The following is a 15,607-nucleotide window of genomic DNA, read 5'->3' on the forward strand; positions in this document are numbered from 1 at the left end:
AGATCTGGCTGTCAACACTATCATGAAATAAGGGAACTAATACTTTAGGGCCTGCCTACTCCCTAGCTGTGCTCCCTTTTCCACTGGCAGAGTCTCCTATAACCACTTCCTTCCTCAAATGGTATGGACTGGTAGGTATGGACTGGGATATTTTAACAAGTTCCAAGAATTAGGCAGACTTTGGCTAGAATCTAAGATTTAGGAATAATGGTATTAATTCACAGGACTGTAGTGGGGATTAAATAAGCTGAAGCGAGTATTGTACCTAGAACAATACCTGACTCACAGTAGGTGCTCAAGAAACAGTAAATCTCATCTGCTTCCCAAGCACGTGGGACTCTCCTGCTGATTGTTGGGAGCCCAGGATCCTCACTTTGACAGTAATCTCTTTTGCCCAGGGTATCATAGTCCAGATTTTTACTGTCCTCCTTCCTTGGACAAAAACTATCCTAGCTGATCGTCAACATCATCAAGTCCTTGTTTTTCTCCCTCAGATCATCTAATACATGACCAACTACTCTGATGAACTAATTCAGGATCAGGGATAAATGGCTGAAGATGGCTTAATATGACATCCCTTTCTTATAATCTTTGCATTTTAACAGTTGGATCCTCCCCACATTAGGATGATTTGGGAAAAATGAAAAATGAAATCAGCCATACCCCTCCCACTTTACCCTTTCCACCCTGCGAACCACACCTTTGTTATCTCTTTGGGGGTGGTCCTAACAACAATATGACAAGAACTTGGTAGGGAACGGAGTGAGCTATTTTGGAAAATTCCAAGAAGAAAAATGTCTAGAGTGTATTAAGTAGCTGTGTAAATTTTTTTTTTTTTTTTGCGGTACGCGGGCCTCTCCCTGTTGTGGCCTCTCCCGTTGCGGAGCACAGGCTCTGGACGCGCAGGCTCAGCGGCCATGGCTCACGGGCCCAGCCGCTCCGCGGCATGTGACATCTTCCTGGACCGGGGCACGAACCAGTGTCCCCTGCATCGGCAGGCGGACTCTCAACCACTGCGCCACCAGGGAAGCCCCAGTAGCTGTGTAAATTTGGACAAGACACTAAATCCCTCTTGGCCAGAATTTTCTCATTTGTAAAATGAAGGAATTGGATTAGATGATCTTTAAGAGCCCTTCCAGCTCTGATGTTCTAATGAGTCTGCAAAATCCTGGATTGAAACTATAACAGGTGTTACTCTTAGTGTTAGAATGTTAGCATCGCTATGAAAAACCACTATCATCCATCTCCCCAGTATTAGAAACTTGATAAAGCCACACAAAATAGTAGGTAGCTTATGCATTGTTAAAGCACACTTGATAAAGACAATAGTGTAGTTCAAAGGAAGTTTTTCTTTCAGTTTCTATGACTGTGACATATCTCTGCTCAGAACAGAAATTTAATGTCTTTAGCTGCTGCCAAAGAATAAAGTATTTAATTAACATCATGAGATACTTAGTGAAAATAAATGCCCTCCAATCAAAATCTTCCCCCTCTAGGGAGATTTGAAGAGTAATAGGCTCTGGTTCCCCAATGCCAAAAGATGCCATGGCAAGGTGGAAAATGGAATCACTTAGCTGTTTGTCAGCCCCCCCCCCACTCTCCCCCAAATGACTGATCTCACTGGTCTTTCCCATGGAATGGACTGGTTTTTTGGGCTTAGAGTGAGCCTAACCTGCAATTCTCAGGAAGGGAAGGAAAAAAAGAAAAAAAAGTCATGGGGGGGGGGGTTTGTTTGGATCTTGTGGGCTGAAGGGCAAAGAAGACTGGAGAGGAAAATGATTGGAGAGGAAAATGAGTGAGACAATTGGTACTTCAAGTGGTCACAGAAAACTCAGAGATGGGAGAGAGGCACATCATTTCCCAGAGTCACTTGGGCCTTGGTTCTTCAGTTAACAAAGCACAAAAGGTGCCCTCTCTCTGCTGCCTTCCTGCCTCTCGCTGCCCACCGCGGCTGCAATCAGAAGAGCTGAGCGGCTGATGAGTTTCTGTAATAGATGGTGATTACTTGCAGGAGAGTGGCTCTCTGTTCCTTCCTTTTCTCTGTGTTTTGATTGTTTAAGTTTTTTTCTTTCTTCAGAAAGAAAGACGTGCAAAGAACCCAACCACCCCAAAACAAAGGATTCTTTGAACTCCTCCTTTCTCCCTACTCTGAACCAGATTGCCTCGCCTTTCTATAAAGCTCTCCCGTGCTCTGTAATACTAATGATGATAATGAAAATAATGAGCTCTTATACTTTCATAGTGCTTCGCGCTTTTCGGAGCACTTTCACATATATTATCTCATTTGATTTTCAAAACAACTCTATAAAGCGAGTAATGCAAGGACTATTATCTGGCGAGAGAGATGAGGACACTGGGGCATGAAGAGGTTAAATTATTTATCCAAGGTAATCTGGCTAATTAATGACAGAATCTGGATTGAGAGTCCAGTATTTTTTCTACTAGAGTGTATTCTGTAGCATGATTATTTTTACAGGTGTGCCTGTTTTAAGACAATTCACTGCACATATGAAATAGATAAGTTAGGGGGTGATGCTTTACTTTGCCAAAAGATTCATGTGCTCTACCCAAGAATTCACTACAGGGCTCTTTTAATTTTCTCTGCAGGGAAGCAGCTCCCACAGTGATAAGGGACATATTTGTTGGCAGACAATTAGAAACACATTAATTGTTTGTTTACAAATCAGTAGAATCACTGAGAAAAACTGTCTGGGTTGCCGGTACTTAAAGCTACAGTGACACTGTAGACTTCTTAGAGCAACTTGACAAAGCAGTTTCATTCAGTGGTTGTTTTCCCCATTCTGGCTGTCGGCTTTAATACATTCCACAGGGTGACCATTAAGGGGTTATGGAAAAAGTGAAGCCAAACTGTAGCCATCAGAGCCCCCAAGACAAAACAGAACAAAACAACCACACGGACTAATCCAAGGTTCCCTTCAGGTCCTCAGGTTGCTCAGTTAGCTCAACTGAGGACCCACCTGGCTGTGTGGGTAGACATCATAAACTCCTATGTGTCTAGTAATTGATCTGTAAGAAATAATTGCATTCACCGCAAATTAATGGACATGTTTGGAGAGAATCAGGTTTAAACTGTGAGACAAGACTCTTTAAACAAGAGACCAATTCAGTCAAAGGAAAAAAAACTCAGTCAGCCCACTTGTTTGGAATCATGTAGACAAAGCAACCAACTGATTGAATTTTTCCACTTTTCAACCTGTTGCTTTGGCAACGTACAGATGCAACTTTGCAAGACAAGTGGTCTGTGGGCAGAAATCTGGGCCCACAGCCAGACACCAAGGATTCAAGTCCCAGCTCTGCCTCAGGCTATGGAATCTCACCTAATTTGCTTAATTTTGTTTTGTTTCTTTAATGTGTTTTTTGTATTTATAAAATGGAGATTAATGATTCTTGGCCTTGGTATTATCAGAATATATACTATGGCATATGAGAAAAGTTGTTGAGTTCTTTAAAAGTATTCAGAGGTGTTGTTTTGAATGTACCCTTGATGTGGAATCACTGTTTTATGAGTCTGAGATACCATCCCCATGCAGCGCTTTCCCTTTTGATACCTCTTTAATAGCATTTTCACTTTTCTCTTTTGGTCTTTGTAACATTGCAAGTTATGAGGACCAGGCTCGTTCTCTCTCTTTGCTGTGGATACTGTGGTAAACATCTATGTGTGGTTATTCTCCCAATTATCTTGTATATTTTTAAACTTCTATCATAGGGCAAATTTACCCCTGGTTTGCAAAACATCCAGCCCCCTGTGACCTTCTGATTGTATGCTTCTTTCAGACGTCGTATAAATAAAATCCAGTTGATTAAAGGACCCAACAGAATTCTACTGACTTTGGAGGATGTGACGTTTATCAACCCCCACTTTGGCAGTAAGGTAAGGAGCATCCCTTGCTCTTACTGCACGGCCCAAGCTGGTATCCACACGCCACAAGTGACTATTGGGCACTTGGCATGTAGCTAGCCTGAACTGAGATGTGCTGTAAGAGTAAAATACACGTTGGACTTAGAAGACAGTATAAATGTAAAATATCTCATTAAAATTTTAAAATATATTAATGACGTGTCAAAATGATAATACTTTAGATAATATTGGGTTAAATATATTACTAAAATTAACCTCACCTGTTTCTTTTTAGGTTTTTTAATGTGACTACTAGAAAACTTAAAAGTACATATGTGGCTCATGTTACATTTCTATTGGATAGTGCTGTCTTAGTTTTGAGAAAGTGATGCAGTGCACTTTGAGCAATAGTGTAGCTTTGACTACATATAGCCCTTTTTTGTACATTTGGACTCAACATGTGATTGCTAGTTCTTCAATGGTGGAGGTACATCTTTTTTGTTTTAATGTTAGCCCGTAGCACCTGATGTGGTGCTGATAGTGTAATAGGTGCTCTTAAAAGTGGTGAATGAATCAACTAGTGAAAGAAAGTTAAGCGTCACCAGGGGTCCTCTTCTGATTGTGATTGTGTCGTAATTGGCTATTTTCACTGAGTGCCTGCCACTATGCCCTGGGCTTGGGCTAGGCTTTGTAAGAGATGGCATATAGTCCCTGCCTTCATGGAGATTACAGTCAAGTCAGAGAGACAAATCATATCATACGAGTCGGTAGATGCCATATTGCACAAAGGACACTAGAAATATGGTAGAACTTAAGAGGAGATAGATCAGTGGAGGAAGGCTTCTTAGAGACCCAGCACCGAATCTGGGTCTTAAAGAAGGCGGGAGAGGATTTGTCTAGGTCCCAGGTCACAAACTGGTAACCACTTTTGTCTGACATTTATGGTTTAAAAAAATTATAGCCAGAATTTTGGAATTGTGAGATTATACATAAAAACCTGGATTTCTGGATGTTCTTTATAGGTTGAAAGATCTATCAACTTTGGGCATCATTGTGGCAACTGGCTGAAACTCTTCAGTAGTTGCCATTTTGGGAAGAATTTGCAAAAATGGTGTCTGCAGTTTGACACAGTTCCCATCACTCTCTATTGTCTTAATACTCAACTTAATTCATCAATTTATATTACCTGCCTCACCCCTATAGGCCTCCTAGGCAGAGAAAACAGCACAAACAAAAGCTTGGAAAAGAAAATGTGTAGGGAAGAGTTTTGTCCAATGCAGCTAGTAGTAGGAGACTGTGCCTCGTTGTGCCCAGTATATGTGATCAAAATAAAGACATTAGTCTTTGCAAATTCTAGTATGGTGGTGGCACGGCGTAGGGAGAGGATTCCCACACCTCACATTGTTCTTATGTGCTATTTACTTTTGCTACACCAGCATACCAGATCTGAGAATTAATTATCTCTGTGACAGAACTGATCACTTGCCTAAATGTGACACTAAAAGGTATGCTTTAACTAGTTGGCTGGGTGAGAGTGGATTTACATGATAATACCCTGTGCATTTGGAATCAAATGAAAAGTTCAGCTGTTTGCTTTAAGTCTCAATTACAACCCTAACTCTTACTTGTTTAAATCACCAGATCCTTTTGTAAGGTTGATATCATGTTCCTGGAAATGTATTGCTGAATGCCAAAATGATCACTGTGGCTGAAAGCTACATTCTACCCTTATGCCATCAAAACTTATTGATGTTAGTCTCTATTTTTGAAGCCACCAGAGGACACTGGAACTCAAGTGGTGGAATTTGTCTGGATTTGTCATATTCAATATAACTAGATGTTTTGGGTCTAAAGTGTCAAACAATAAACATAGCTCAATTTTGGACTGAATTAGCCTCTCCTTTTTATAGGCCTTGCAGTAGTCCAGTAAATATAAAATCTCCTCCACCTATGCCTTCTCTCTTTCCTACTGAGACACAAAATATATTTGGGTTTCATACCAGTTCTCACAAAATCACCATAAATAGCAGAATAGTGCTACCTTCAGATGAGCAAAGTGCCCAAGGTTTTAAAATCTTGTTCATGATAATAGATCTTTTCTTTTACTTGTGCATAAATTCTGACATAATGAGAGTTAAAAAAAAAAACAGTCATCACCACTTCTCACCATATGAGTGATAAAAATTAATAGCAACAGGGATAGATAGCCTTACAGGGCTGCTTCTTCTTCTTCTTCTTCTTCTTCTTCTTCTTCTTCTTCTTCTTCTTCTCCTTCTTCTTCTTCTTCTCCTTCTTCTTCTTCTTCTTCTTCTTCTTCTTCTTCTCCTTCTTCTTCTCCTTCTTCTTCTTCTTCTTCTCCTTCTTCTTCTTCTTCTCCTTCTTCTTCTTCTCCTTCTCCTTCTTCTTCTTCTTCTCCTTCTTCTTCTTCTTCTTCTTCTTCTTCTTCCCCTCCCCCTCCCCCTCCCCCTCCCCCTCCCCCTCCCCCTCCTCCTCCTCCTCCTCCTCCTCCTCCTCCTTCTCCTTCTTCTCCTTCTTCTTCTTCTTCTTCCTTTGCTATATTGGCCCAGGTGGAAAGGGATGGCATTACCTAGAAGAACATAGCCCTTGGCCTCCAGATCCTTTGTGGCACTTGGCTTGTATCATGGGTTCTTATGGAAGAAGATAAGGGGAGCATATATTTTCCTTAACTGCTGTGTAGTCACAAACTTGCAGCTGGCTGTGTCTAATCAGTCAAGAAGCCAAGGCAAGAATTCCATCCAAATGGAATGTCTGAAAGTGTAAACTCTTGGTGAATAAAAAATTAATTCAGTCTAGAAGAATTGGCAGGTCAGTAGAAGTCAGGTCAGGAAAGGAAGTTTTTAGAAGAAAGTGAAGCTGAAGCCCAAATATATGTGGATTTTGGCAGATTCTCTTGCTTTCTCCTTTGCCCTTCATGGAGAGGTTTATATCTCAATATACAGATCTAGGTGCTCCTGCTGAGATATGAAAATAAAGAATGAAAGGGAAGTGGATTCCTCTCTGGCCTTGCTCTGTTGAGGAGAGTTCAGGTTGATGCAAGGGATATGTGAAGAGTCGTTTTCCACCTTGTCTGAATCTTGAGCTGTTGGGACTTCAACACATTAGGGGCTAAGTATAGTTTACTATTGCCTTGGAGCTTTGTGATTGTCTTGTCTTGGTAGAATGAACTGAACTCGGGGCTAAATCAACTGGTGATCTTCAGTTTATCAAAGACTGTTAAGGGCAGAGTGTGTGAAACTACTTAAGATTAATTTTTATTGGCAAGCAAGAGAGAAACAAAGCATGATGTGGTACAAAGAACACAAGACCGGAAACATAACATCTACGTTCCTCTTCCAGTCCCTAAGTCCTTCTCTAGGTCTCTGTTTCTTCATTGTAAAATGAGAGTGTTGGAGTTGGTGGTGGGGAATGGCCTAGACAATACCAAATGTAACTGCTAACTCTGAATTGCTATAATTTTAAGAAAGGTATATTTAGAGAAGTGGAGAAGGATATGAGGAACTTGTTGACTTATTATTTCTTCATATGAAGTACATCTGCTGGTTCAGTTGAAGATATTAAGTTCAGTTGAAGATGTTCAATTTTAAAAGTTAACACAGATTGGAGATAACCCTTCCTTTTGTCATTCAACTGTACACTTCCTAGCCCTCTCTTATCAGACTTATGTGTACTAATTAACAAATAAAGGAATAAGAAATTTGGCCTATTTAAACATCAGACTTATAAATCATGGGCAGATGATCTTCTCACTCTCTACCATCTTATAGCTTTCTGAGATATCTTCTGCCATTAATCTTGCCTGCACAAAAAAGGATGCCATTCAAGATGGTATAACATAAAGAGCTAGGCCTAAGAGCCAGAACAGTGGGATTCTGTCCTAATTTTTCTATTGATTTTTTCAAAATGTTAGATTCTCATCTTTTTCTCATTTTTGTCTATAAAATGAGGGTCCCAAATTAAATTATGACAGGCGTTCTTTCTTGTCCCCCAAAATCCATGGCTCTAATCTTCTCTAGGAGATGGAAATATCTGCAAAGCTTTGCCTTTCTTTTGTGGTATATGGAGGTGAATTGTGGTATACGGAGGTGAAGCACAGAACCAATCCTAGCATTAAAAAATGCTGGGGATAGGAAAAATTAATCAATCTCAGGTTTATAGAGCTCAACTCATAGAGTTACTCGATTAGGAATTAAAAAAGAAAAAGAATACCATGTAAGCATAGTGTCTATACCATAGCTCAATGCTCTGTCCTTAATCACGATAATTTTGTTCATAAACTTTCTTTTCTAATCCTTTCACAGAGAGGAAGTCGTGTCAGTGTAAGCTTCCAGATCACGTCGGAGGTCCAAAGTGGAAGGTACCCAAGGCTCTCCTTTTCTTCAGGGAGTCTAACTCCAGCTATCTATGAAAACTCCAACATAGCAATTTATGAGGTAGGATATCCAACAGCTATCTAATCTGCTGCCTTCTTGGGTTTTAAATTGAGACAGTGACGTAGGACTTACTTAGTCTTTGTGCCAAAATATTGAGGCCTTTGGTAAGTCTTTCCTTTTGATAAGTTTTTTTGTCCATTATCCCCTTACAGACTTGTTTGGTTGACATTTTTGACGATGATTTTCCTCGGCAGCTAATCTACTTACTTCCAACTTCATTGATCTTTCAACACCATGTATTTACTATGAATGCAGAAAAAAGTTTGTGAGGCCCAAACACTTAACCATGTCACTTATTCCAGAAGACATAGATATAATAATAGAAGAAATGACTTCCTGAGTGAACTGTTTGTGATGGGATGTCTAGAGACATGCTTATATAGAGTAAGGCTTGGGGCAAGCTCTTCCCTTCAAATACTGCTTGTTCTTCCTTTACCTGTTATTCTCTGATATTACTGAAATCTTTAAAAAATTATTCATTTCTTTCCTTTCCTCAGCCTGTACTTCCTCTTGCAGTAAAAGGTTACCTTCTGATGTCTAAAATAGAAATCCTTTTTATTTCACTTAAATTTCTGTCTTTCAAGCTTTAAGAGACCACCCCCAACCCCTTGTTCTAAGATACTGGAATTTGGCAACCAGAACAAATCTTGCATCAGTTAGAGAGACGAACTGTTTCTTCTCAGCAGGAAAGAGTTAAGCAGGGGGTAAAAGGGAAACTAGACTGCCTTTCTGTCCCTCCTAAGTAAGGCCTTCCCAGTATGGTTTCCTTGTTTTGTTTGAAGGTACTCCCCAAAGCAGCAAACACTCTCAACTTCAATAGTAACTACAAAGAAAGTCCAAAACAGGCCAGAATGAGTTTTTAGGTTGTCCACCATTGGATTTTCCAAGTGAATGCTCTCCTTCATTGGATAAATAATTTATAGCTACATAAAAACACCAAGATTAGCGTGGCATATATTTTCTCAGTGTACCTGAAGTGTGTTGACTTAAATTTGGAGCAGGAAACCTCTGGATCTTGCCTTGAACTTAATTTAATCAAAGAGGAGATTTGATTCAAATGTAAACTTGAGGTATTGGGGAATTGACAGTTCTACTCTCTCAAAGACCAAAGGCAAGATAATCTCAAGATAATCTTCTGAATGTCAAATGGAATGGGGCTGATGGCTTTACAAATATATTGACATCTCTAAGATTCTGAAGTAAATCTCAATACCTATGGCAGTCTCTTGGTTTTTCATCTGTAAATTGAGGGGTTGAACTAAATTCTTAAACTTGGCTGTTCATTAGAATCTCTGTGGGAAACTTAAAAAAATACCTATGCCCAGGCATAGTAACTCTGATTCATTTGGTATGGGGTGGGCCCAGGCATTGGTATTTCTTTTAAAAGTTCCCCTATATGTGCAGCCAGGGTTGAGAATTGCTGAACTAAGAGTAAGGCCTCTTCTGGCCCAGATATGCTATGAATCTCTGATTCTGTGGAAGAATTTATGTGTTTAATTGTGGTATGTTTTATTTGGTGGAGCTGGAAGGTGATAGTGTAGAACTAAGAAGGGAGAAAATAAACATCTGTATGTAATTGGCCTTTAAGAATTTGTCAGATATTTCCTCACTTTGGAAGGAAGCAGACAGTTGAGTTAGTTCCCATAATGCCTGTTGTTGGTCAGTCAGATCATGGGTGTCTCTGAACTGTGTAGGCCAAAGGAGGACTTTATCTGCACAAAAGGAAGGTGTTAGTGAGAATGATACCACGCCATGAGGTCAAGATTAGGCTGATGGCAGGGTGTAAAGGAAGACAGTTGAAGCTAGAAAACTGCCTAGCTAGAGCTAACGGGGACTCCGGGAGAGAGCGGTAGTCAATCGAATCAACAGACCAAAGAAAGAGGTCCAGTGTGCCTTCTGAAACAGCCCTCTATTAGGAATGTTTTAAAGATTCATTATCTAGTTTCTGTTTAGAATAAACCGAATTTTCATAAGAATTTTTACTGGAAGGTGTGGAAGTTCCAGACAATGTGCCTGGAGTAGCAGATACCTAATAACAGAGGACAGGCTTCTTTAGGACATGCCATAACATTGTAATACACTGACACAGATTCACACTTCGTTGGGACACACAGATGCATAGCCTTCGGAACTGTACAGGAAAATCAGCCCTTATCTCAGAGATACTCTGTGAGATGTAAAAGGAAAGCCGGCTGAGCAGACTGCTGGGGAAAGAGCAATGACTGGCCGATGCAATGGGGACATGTCGGGATCTGTTCTAATAGCCACAGTCTAGGGGAGAGGGGGTGAGGTGGGCAGTAGTGCAACCCTGACACACTCAGAGAGAACCAACTGAACTGATCCTCCCTTTTCATTCTCTGACTCCTTCTGTCCCTCAACCTCTTTCTGTGTTTTGCTCTTTGTCTCATTTCTGTCCTCCCCCGCATACCCTCCCCATTCATCTCTCTTTTCCAGAGCCTTTTTTTCTATCTTCCCACCTTCTATATCCCATATAGCTCTCTCTCCACTCCTCTCCTTTGCACCAACCATCTTTTCTCTCTCATCACAGAATTGGATCATCAAAGCTGAAAAGGACCTTAGAAATCATCTAAGTCGTCCAGCTCTATCAGTGAGGAAACTGAGGCTCAGGTCAATGAGGTAGCTACCCTAAGACCACCCCTGAATTTGAGGCAAAGCCAGGTCTAGAACTTAATTCTCTTGACTCTTAGTTAATACAACAGGGCCTTAGTGCAAAACTGATGGACTTTAAATTACTTCTAAAAACTTTAGTGGATAGAGTTTGATGTTTCTTCCTCTTAATTAAAAAGTGAATGATGAGTGAAGTATTTTATCATTCTTTCTCTTAAAAGAAAAAACAAAACAAATAGTGCATGCACGGTAAAGATAAAACCGGCCCATATCCTCCCTTTTCCTCATTACTCATAAAGTAGGATACACACAGACTTAATAAACATTTGCTTATAAAGTTCATGAGAATTGTTTAAATCTTGAAACAAACACACACACACAAATCCCCCAAACCAAAGAAAGCCCATGGGAGGAAAGAGCAACAAAGTGGGAGATGGAAGACCTTGGTTCTGTTACTACCTAACCTTCTGACCTTGGGCAAGTCATTTAATCTCTTCAGGCTTCAATTACTTTAAATATGAAGCCCTCAAATTTGGTGATTTGGGAGGAAAAAAAAGCTCTGCTTAACTACTTGTAAAAGTTAATAAGCAAGAGAGAAAGCGGACCCATATCTGCAATAGGGCGGACTCCAGGAAGAAGGTATTAGGCACTGGCTATAGGCAGAGTCAGGGCTGCCAGTACTGATATTCAGGCTGTACACTGCACAAGGGAACCACTTCTAAGAGGGTACTATTCACATTGTAGACATACAGTAACGTATATGAGAGTGGTGCAGGAGTGAGCAAAGAGATTCTGGCCTCTCAGCCTAGTTCTGGAATGAGGTAGCGGACCTGACAAAGAGGCCTTACCTGGCAGGCAGGGCTTGGTGGTACGCAGAATACTGAAGCTGCTAGTGGAGTGTTTTCCCTGGTGTCTGGAGGATGTATGAGTCAACGAGAGTGTGGTACATGCACAGATATATACAGCTGGGGCTGCTGCCCAACATCACAGGGCTGCCACAGGCTGCAAAATAATATTCTCACATTATTTTTTTACTTGAGGGAAAGCACCCTTTGCTAATTAGCACAAAGTTGCCGTAGAAGCTAGCGGTGACCATGGTCCATGTAATATAATTGCAAACGTGCTGGGAAGGCTTTACTATATACACATCAGTGTATAACCCACACATGGGCTGACTGTAAATTCCCAGTTAGAGTTTATTCTTTCAGATTAAACCTCAGCCTTTGATCTCTCTAAAGGGCAAAATCCTTTAGATTTTGTGGGGCCTTACGATGGGCCTTTCTAACCAGTTCCTAAGTGACTATGATGTAACTGGTCTAGGGCCACACTCAGGGAATTGCTGGGCAAGAGACCAGGAAAGCTGCCTTTGGTACTTTGACCAATCTGCTACAGACAGGCACTGGTCCTGGACTACCTTTCTGAATTTTGTGGGCGTGAGCCTGGCTGGCACAGTTTTGTTCAGCTGCTGAAGGTCTCTAGAAGCCATTTCCTAGTTAAAGGGTTTTGAGCTCCTTGGCCAGAAGATACCCTCTAACACCCAGTACGGCGAGTAACTCAGATGCCTGCAGCTCCCATTATTAGCCTTTGCCTCCGGCTGGTCTCCAGATGTAGTGCCACAGCTGGATATATTCCATAATAAGATAGTGGCTACACTCTCTTATTCTCGGAATTTGACTGTACAGAGCTCTCTGCTTTATTATCTCTACTTGGTGACAAATTGGTGCAGCCTGAAATGGAATCTCCAGACTATAGGTAATAGACGTGAAAGCACTTTGAAGAGGAGAGAGCGCTGTGCAAATGTAAGGCATTATTATTATTATTACAGAGAAAACGGAATCTGTGTGTTGCTTTTTTCAGATTTGGGCTGGACAGAAACTAAATAGGGCTTGGTGACTGACGAATCCTTGAGGCTATGCACGTAGAAGAAAATTATCTATCAGGCACTGGCGTTAAAGTGAAGACAGTAAAATAATTGTTGTTTTTGACTTGACAGCAGCCTTAGAAATAGCTGTTTTGTGCTTAAAAAGTCAGAAATAGACTTCTGAAAGAGTCTAGATTACTCTATTACTATGGTAGTACATTTGTACATCCAAATAAAAAATGTTTAATCGATGTTTAAGCCAATCAGTTTATGATTAAAGCATAACAGGCTCCCAAAATGACCTGTCCCACAAGAGAAAAATGGATCAAGGTAAATGCAGGAAACATTTGCTGCACTACATCTCCTGCCCTACATCTCTCGACATATACGCCTCAAGGCAGTGAGAATTGCAACCACTAACCGTCACCATTAATCGCAGGAAACCTGGTGCTACGTCACTTAGCTATGAATGAGTGAAATGACCCGGGACTTTCTGCAGTTAGTTAAGGAAGTCGTTGCAGAGAGCAGTATCACTCCTTTGATGGCATCTGCATCCCTGCAATTGTTTCCCTGCTTTAGTTAATTGGAACTTTAAACTTTAACTTCTCTGTGTGACCTCCTTTTTAGCTCTGAATACAGAATGTCCATGGGGTGGAGGGTGAGAGAGGAGGAACAACGCTTGTTTAGGTTGATGGTCTAACTATAGACTCTTCATGTGGAAGGGACATTGCTCTAAAGCTGCTGGCAACTAAGGCTCACCAACAATCTTTACCTTTTCTTTCTAGGGTGATTGGGTGTGGCTGAAAAAGTTCCCCTCTGGAGATTTTGGAGACATTAAATCCATCAAATCAAGTGCAAGTGATATGTTTGAAATGGTATGAGAAACCCTCTCTTATATATATTCCCACTGAAACCACCAATCGTTTCTCCAAAGTAACTAATACCAGCTGTTAGGAAGATCCTTTAACAGATCAGTGCAGGGAAACTATAGGGTAGCTACTGACTCATTACGACCGTATGATGCAATGGCAAAAGTATGGGCTCCGGAGTCAGAAAGACATGAAGGATTCACTTCTCAGCTCTACCACTTAAGAGATATATTAACTTGGAAAAGTCACCTAAACTCCCTGAGCTTTACTTTCCTTATTTGTAAAAGGAGTATATTAATGTCTACTTCCCAGGGTTGAGATAATACACGTAAAACATCTTGCACATTTCCTGACATATAGCTTCTTTGTAAAATGGTAGGTATCTGATTATTATTAAGTACATATCCCATAATCATTCAAAATCTCCGTTTGCCAGGCCTGGAAAAGTCATCTGGTAATTTCTATTTACATAAGAAAAATGGTGATTCCCCAATGCCACCAATTATATTAAAAAAGTCCTTGGGGGCTTCCCTGGTGGCGCAGTGGTTGATAGTCTGCCTGCCGATGGAGGGGACACGGGTTCGTGCCCCGGTCTGGGAAGATCCCACGTGCCGCGGAGCGGCTGGGCCTGTGAGCCATGGCTGCTGAGCCTGCGCGTCCGGAGCCTGTGCTCCACAACGGGAGAGGCCACGACAGTGAGAGGCCCGCATACCGCAAAAAAAAAAAAAAAAAAAAAAGTCCTTGGATAGTTTGTTTAAGGAAGCAGTCTGTACATAAGGCAGAGATGATGATGCTTCCTCTCAAACCATTTAAAATTGACTCCTCCTTGAACTTTGAGTTCATAAAAGATTTACGGAGACTGTCTCTGGTTCCTTCAGACTCATGAAAGTGGGATTTCTAGAAGATAATGATATATTTCTTCACATTTATGAATCAGGCAAGTTCAAATCAATCCAATAGGTTTGAATGAGACACCTGCTACATCCAGACTGCTGTACAAGTGAGAAAACAAGGGAAATGGGGAAATGGAAGAGGTGCAGCCCATGAGGGACCCAATGTGCCTCATGGATCAGAATGAGATGTTATGATTTGGTATTTCCCTTACATGTGGTGCTGATGCCTGGAGCTGAAGGAAAAATAATGAGAGATGAATCCAGAAGGGGTGACTAAGGTCAGAGCTAGAATAAGCAGTCCCACACTGGTTTGATGATCTGGGATGCTAAACAGAGAGCTAGATCCAAAGTATGGAGCCAAACGATGCCAAACCTGGGGCAGCTGATAAACTAGAAGTATGGAAATAAGAAGACCCAAGGTAGAGTGTGTCCATGATACCTTTTTTTGGGTAATTTAAAATTTTGACATAATTTCAAACTTGCAGCAAAGCTGCAAGAATAATTCAAGGAACTACTGTATATCCTACCCAGATTCAGCAATTGTTTACATTTTTCCTAGTGCTTTTCATTCTCTATTTATAAATTTAGGTACAGTCGGCCTTCAGAGTCCATGTGTTCGGCACCCCTTGATTCAACCAACTTCAGATTGGTTGAATCTGCAGCTGCAGAACCCACGGATACGGAGGGCCCACTGTACTATTTTATTTTGTTTTTGTTTTTTTTAAGTTGACAAGTATTTATTACATTGTTTGATAACAACCAATATTATGTGTTAACTATTATTTTTTTAAAGGATAAAATCATGATTCTCGCACAAATACAAAATGAATACATGTCAAAGGTTTTGTTTAAATCATTAAATATATAAGGGAATCAGGAAGATATTACAACCACTTCAAGGGAGAATTCAAAGTACTGCTGTATCATTTTATATAAGGGACTTCAACGTCCATGGAGTTTGGTATCCTCCTGGGTTTGGAATCAATCCCCAGTGGATACTGAGGGTTGACTATATATTCTTTTTTTCTCAACCATTTGAGAGTAAG

At 40.7% G+C, this 15,607-nt stretch overlaps 1 protein-coding gene across 1 annotated transcript in view; it reads left to right on the plus strand.

Moving 5' to 3' along the window:
* Window positions 1-15,607, plus strand: part of GUCY2F (guanylate cyclase 2F, retinal) — an 80,241-nt gene that overhangs the window by 24,601 nt on the left and 40,033 nt on the right. The window contains exons 6-8 of the mRNA XM_060292006.1: window positions 3,796-3,892; window positions 8,179-8,310; window positions 13,585-13,674. Of these exons, the coding sequence (XP_060147989.1) occupies window positions 3,796-3,892; window positions 8,179-8,310; window positions 13,585-13,674 (319 nt within the window). The remainder of the gene's footprint in view (window positions 1-3,795; window positions 3,893-8,178; window positions 8,311-13,584; window positions 13,675-15,607) is intronic.

Source organism: Globicephala melas, chromosome X (assembly GCF_963455315.2).
Source record: "Globicephala melas chromosome X, mGloMel1.2, whole genome shotgun sequence".
Taxonomy (NCBI): domain Eukaryota; kingdom Metazoa; phylum Chordata; class Mammalia; order Artiodactyla; family Delphinidae; genus Globicephala; species Globicephala melas.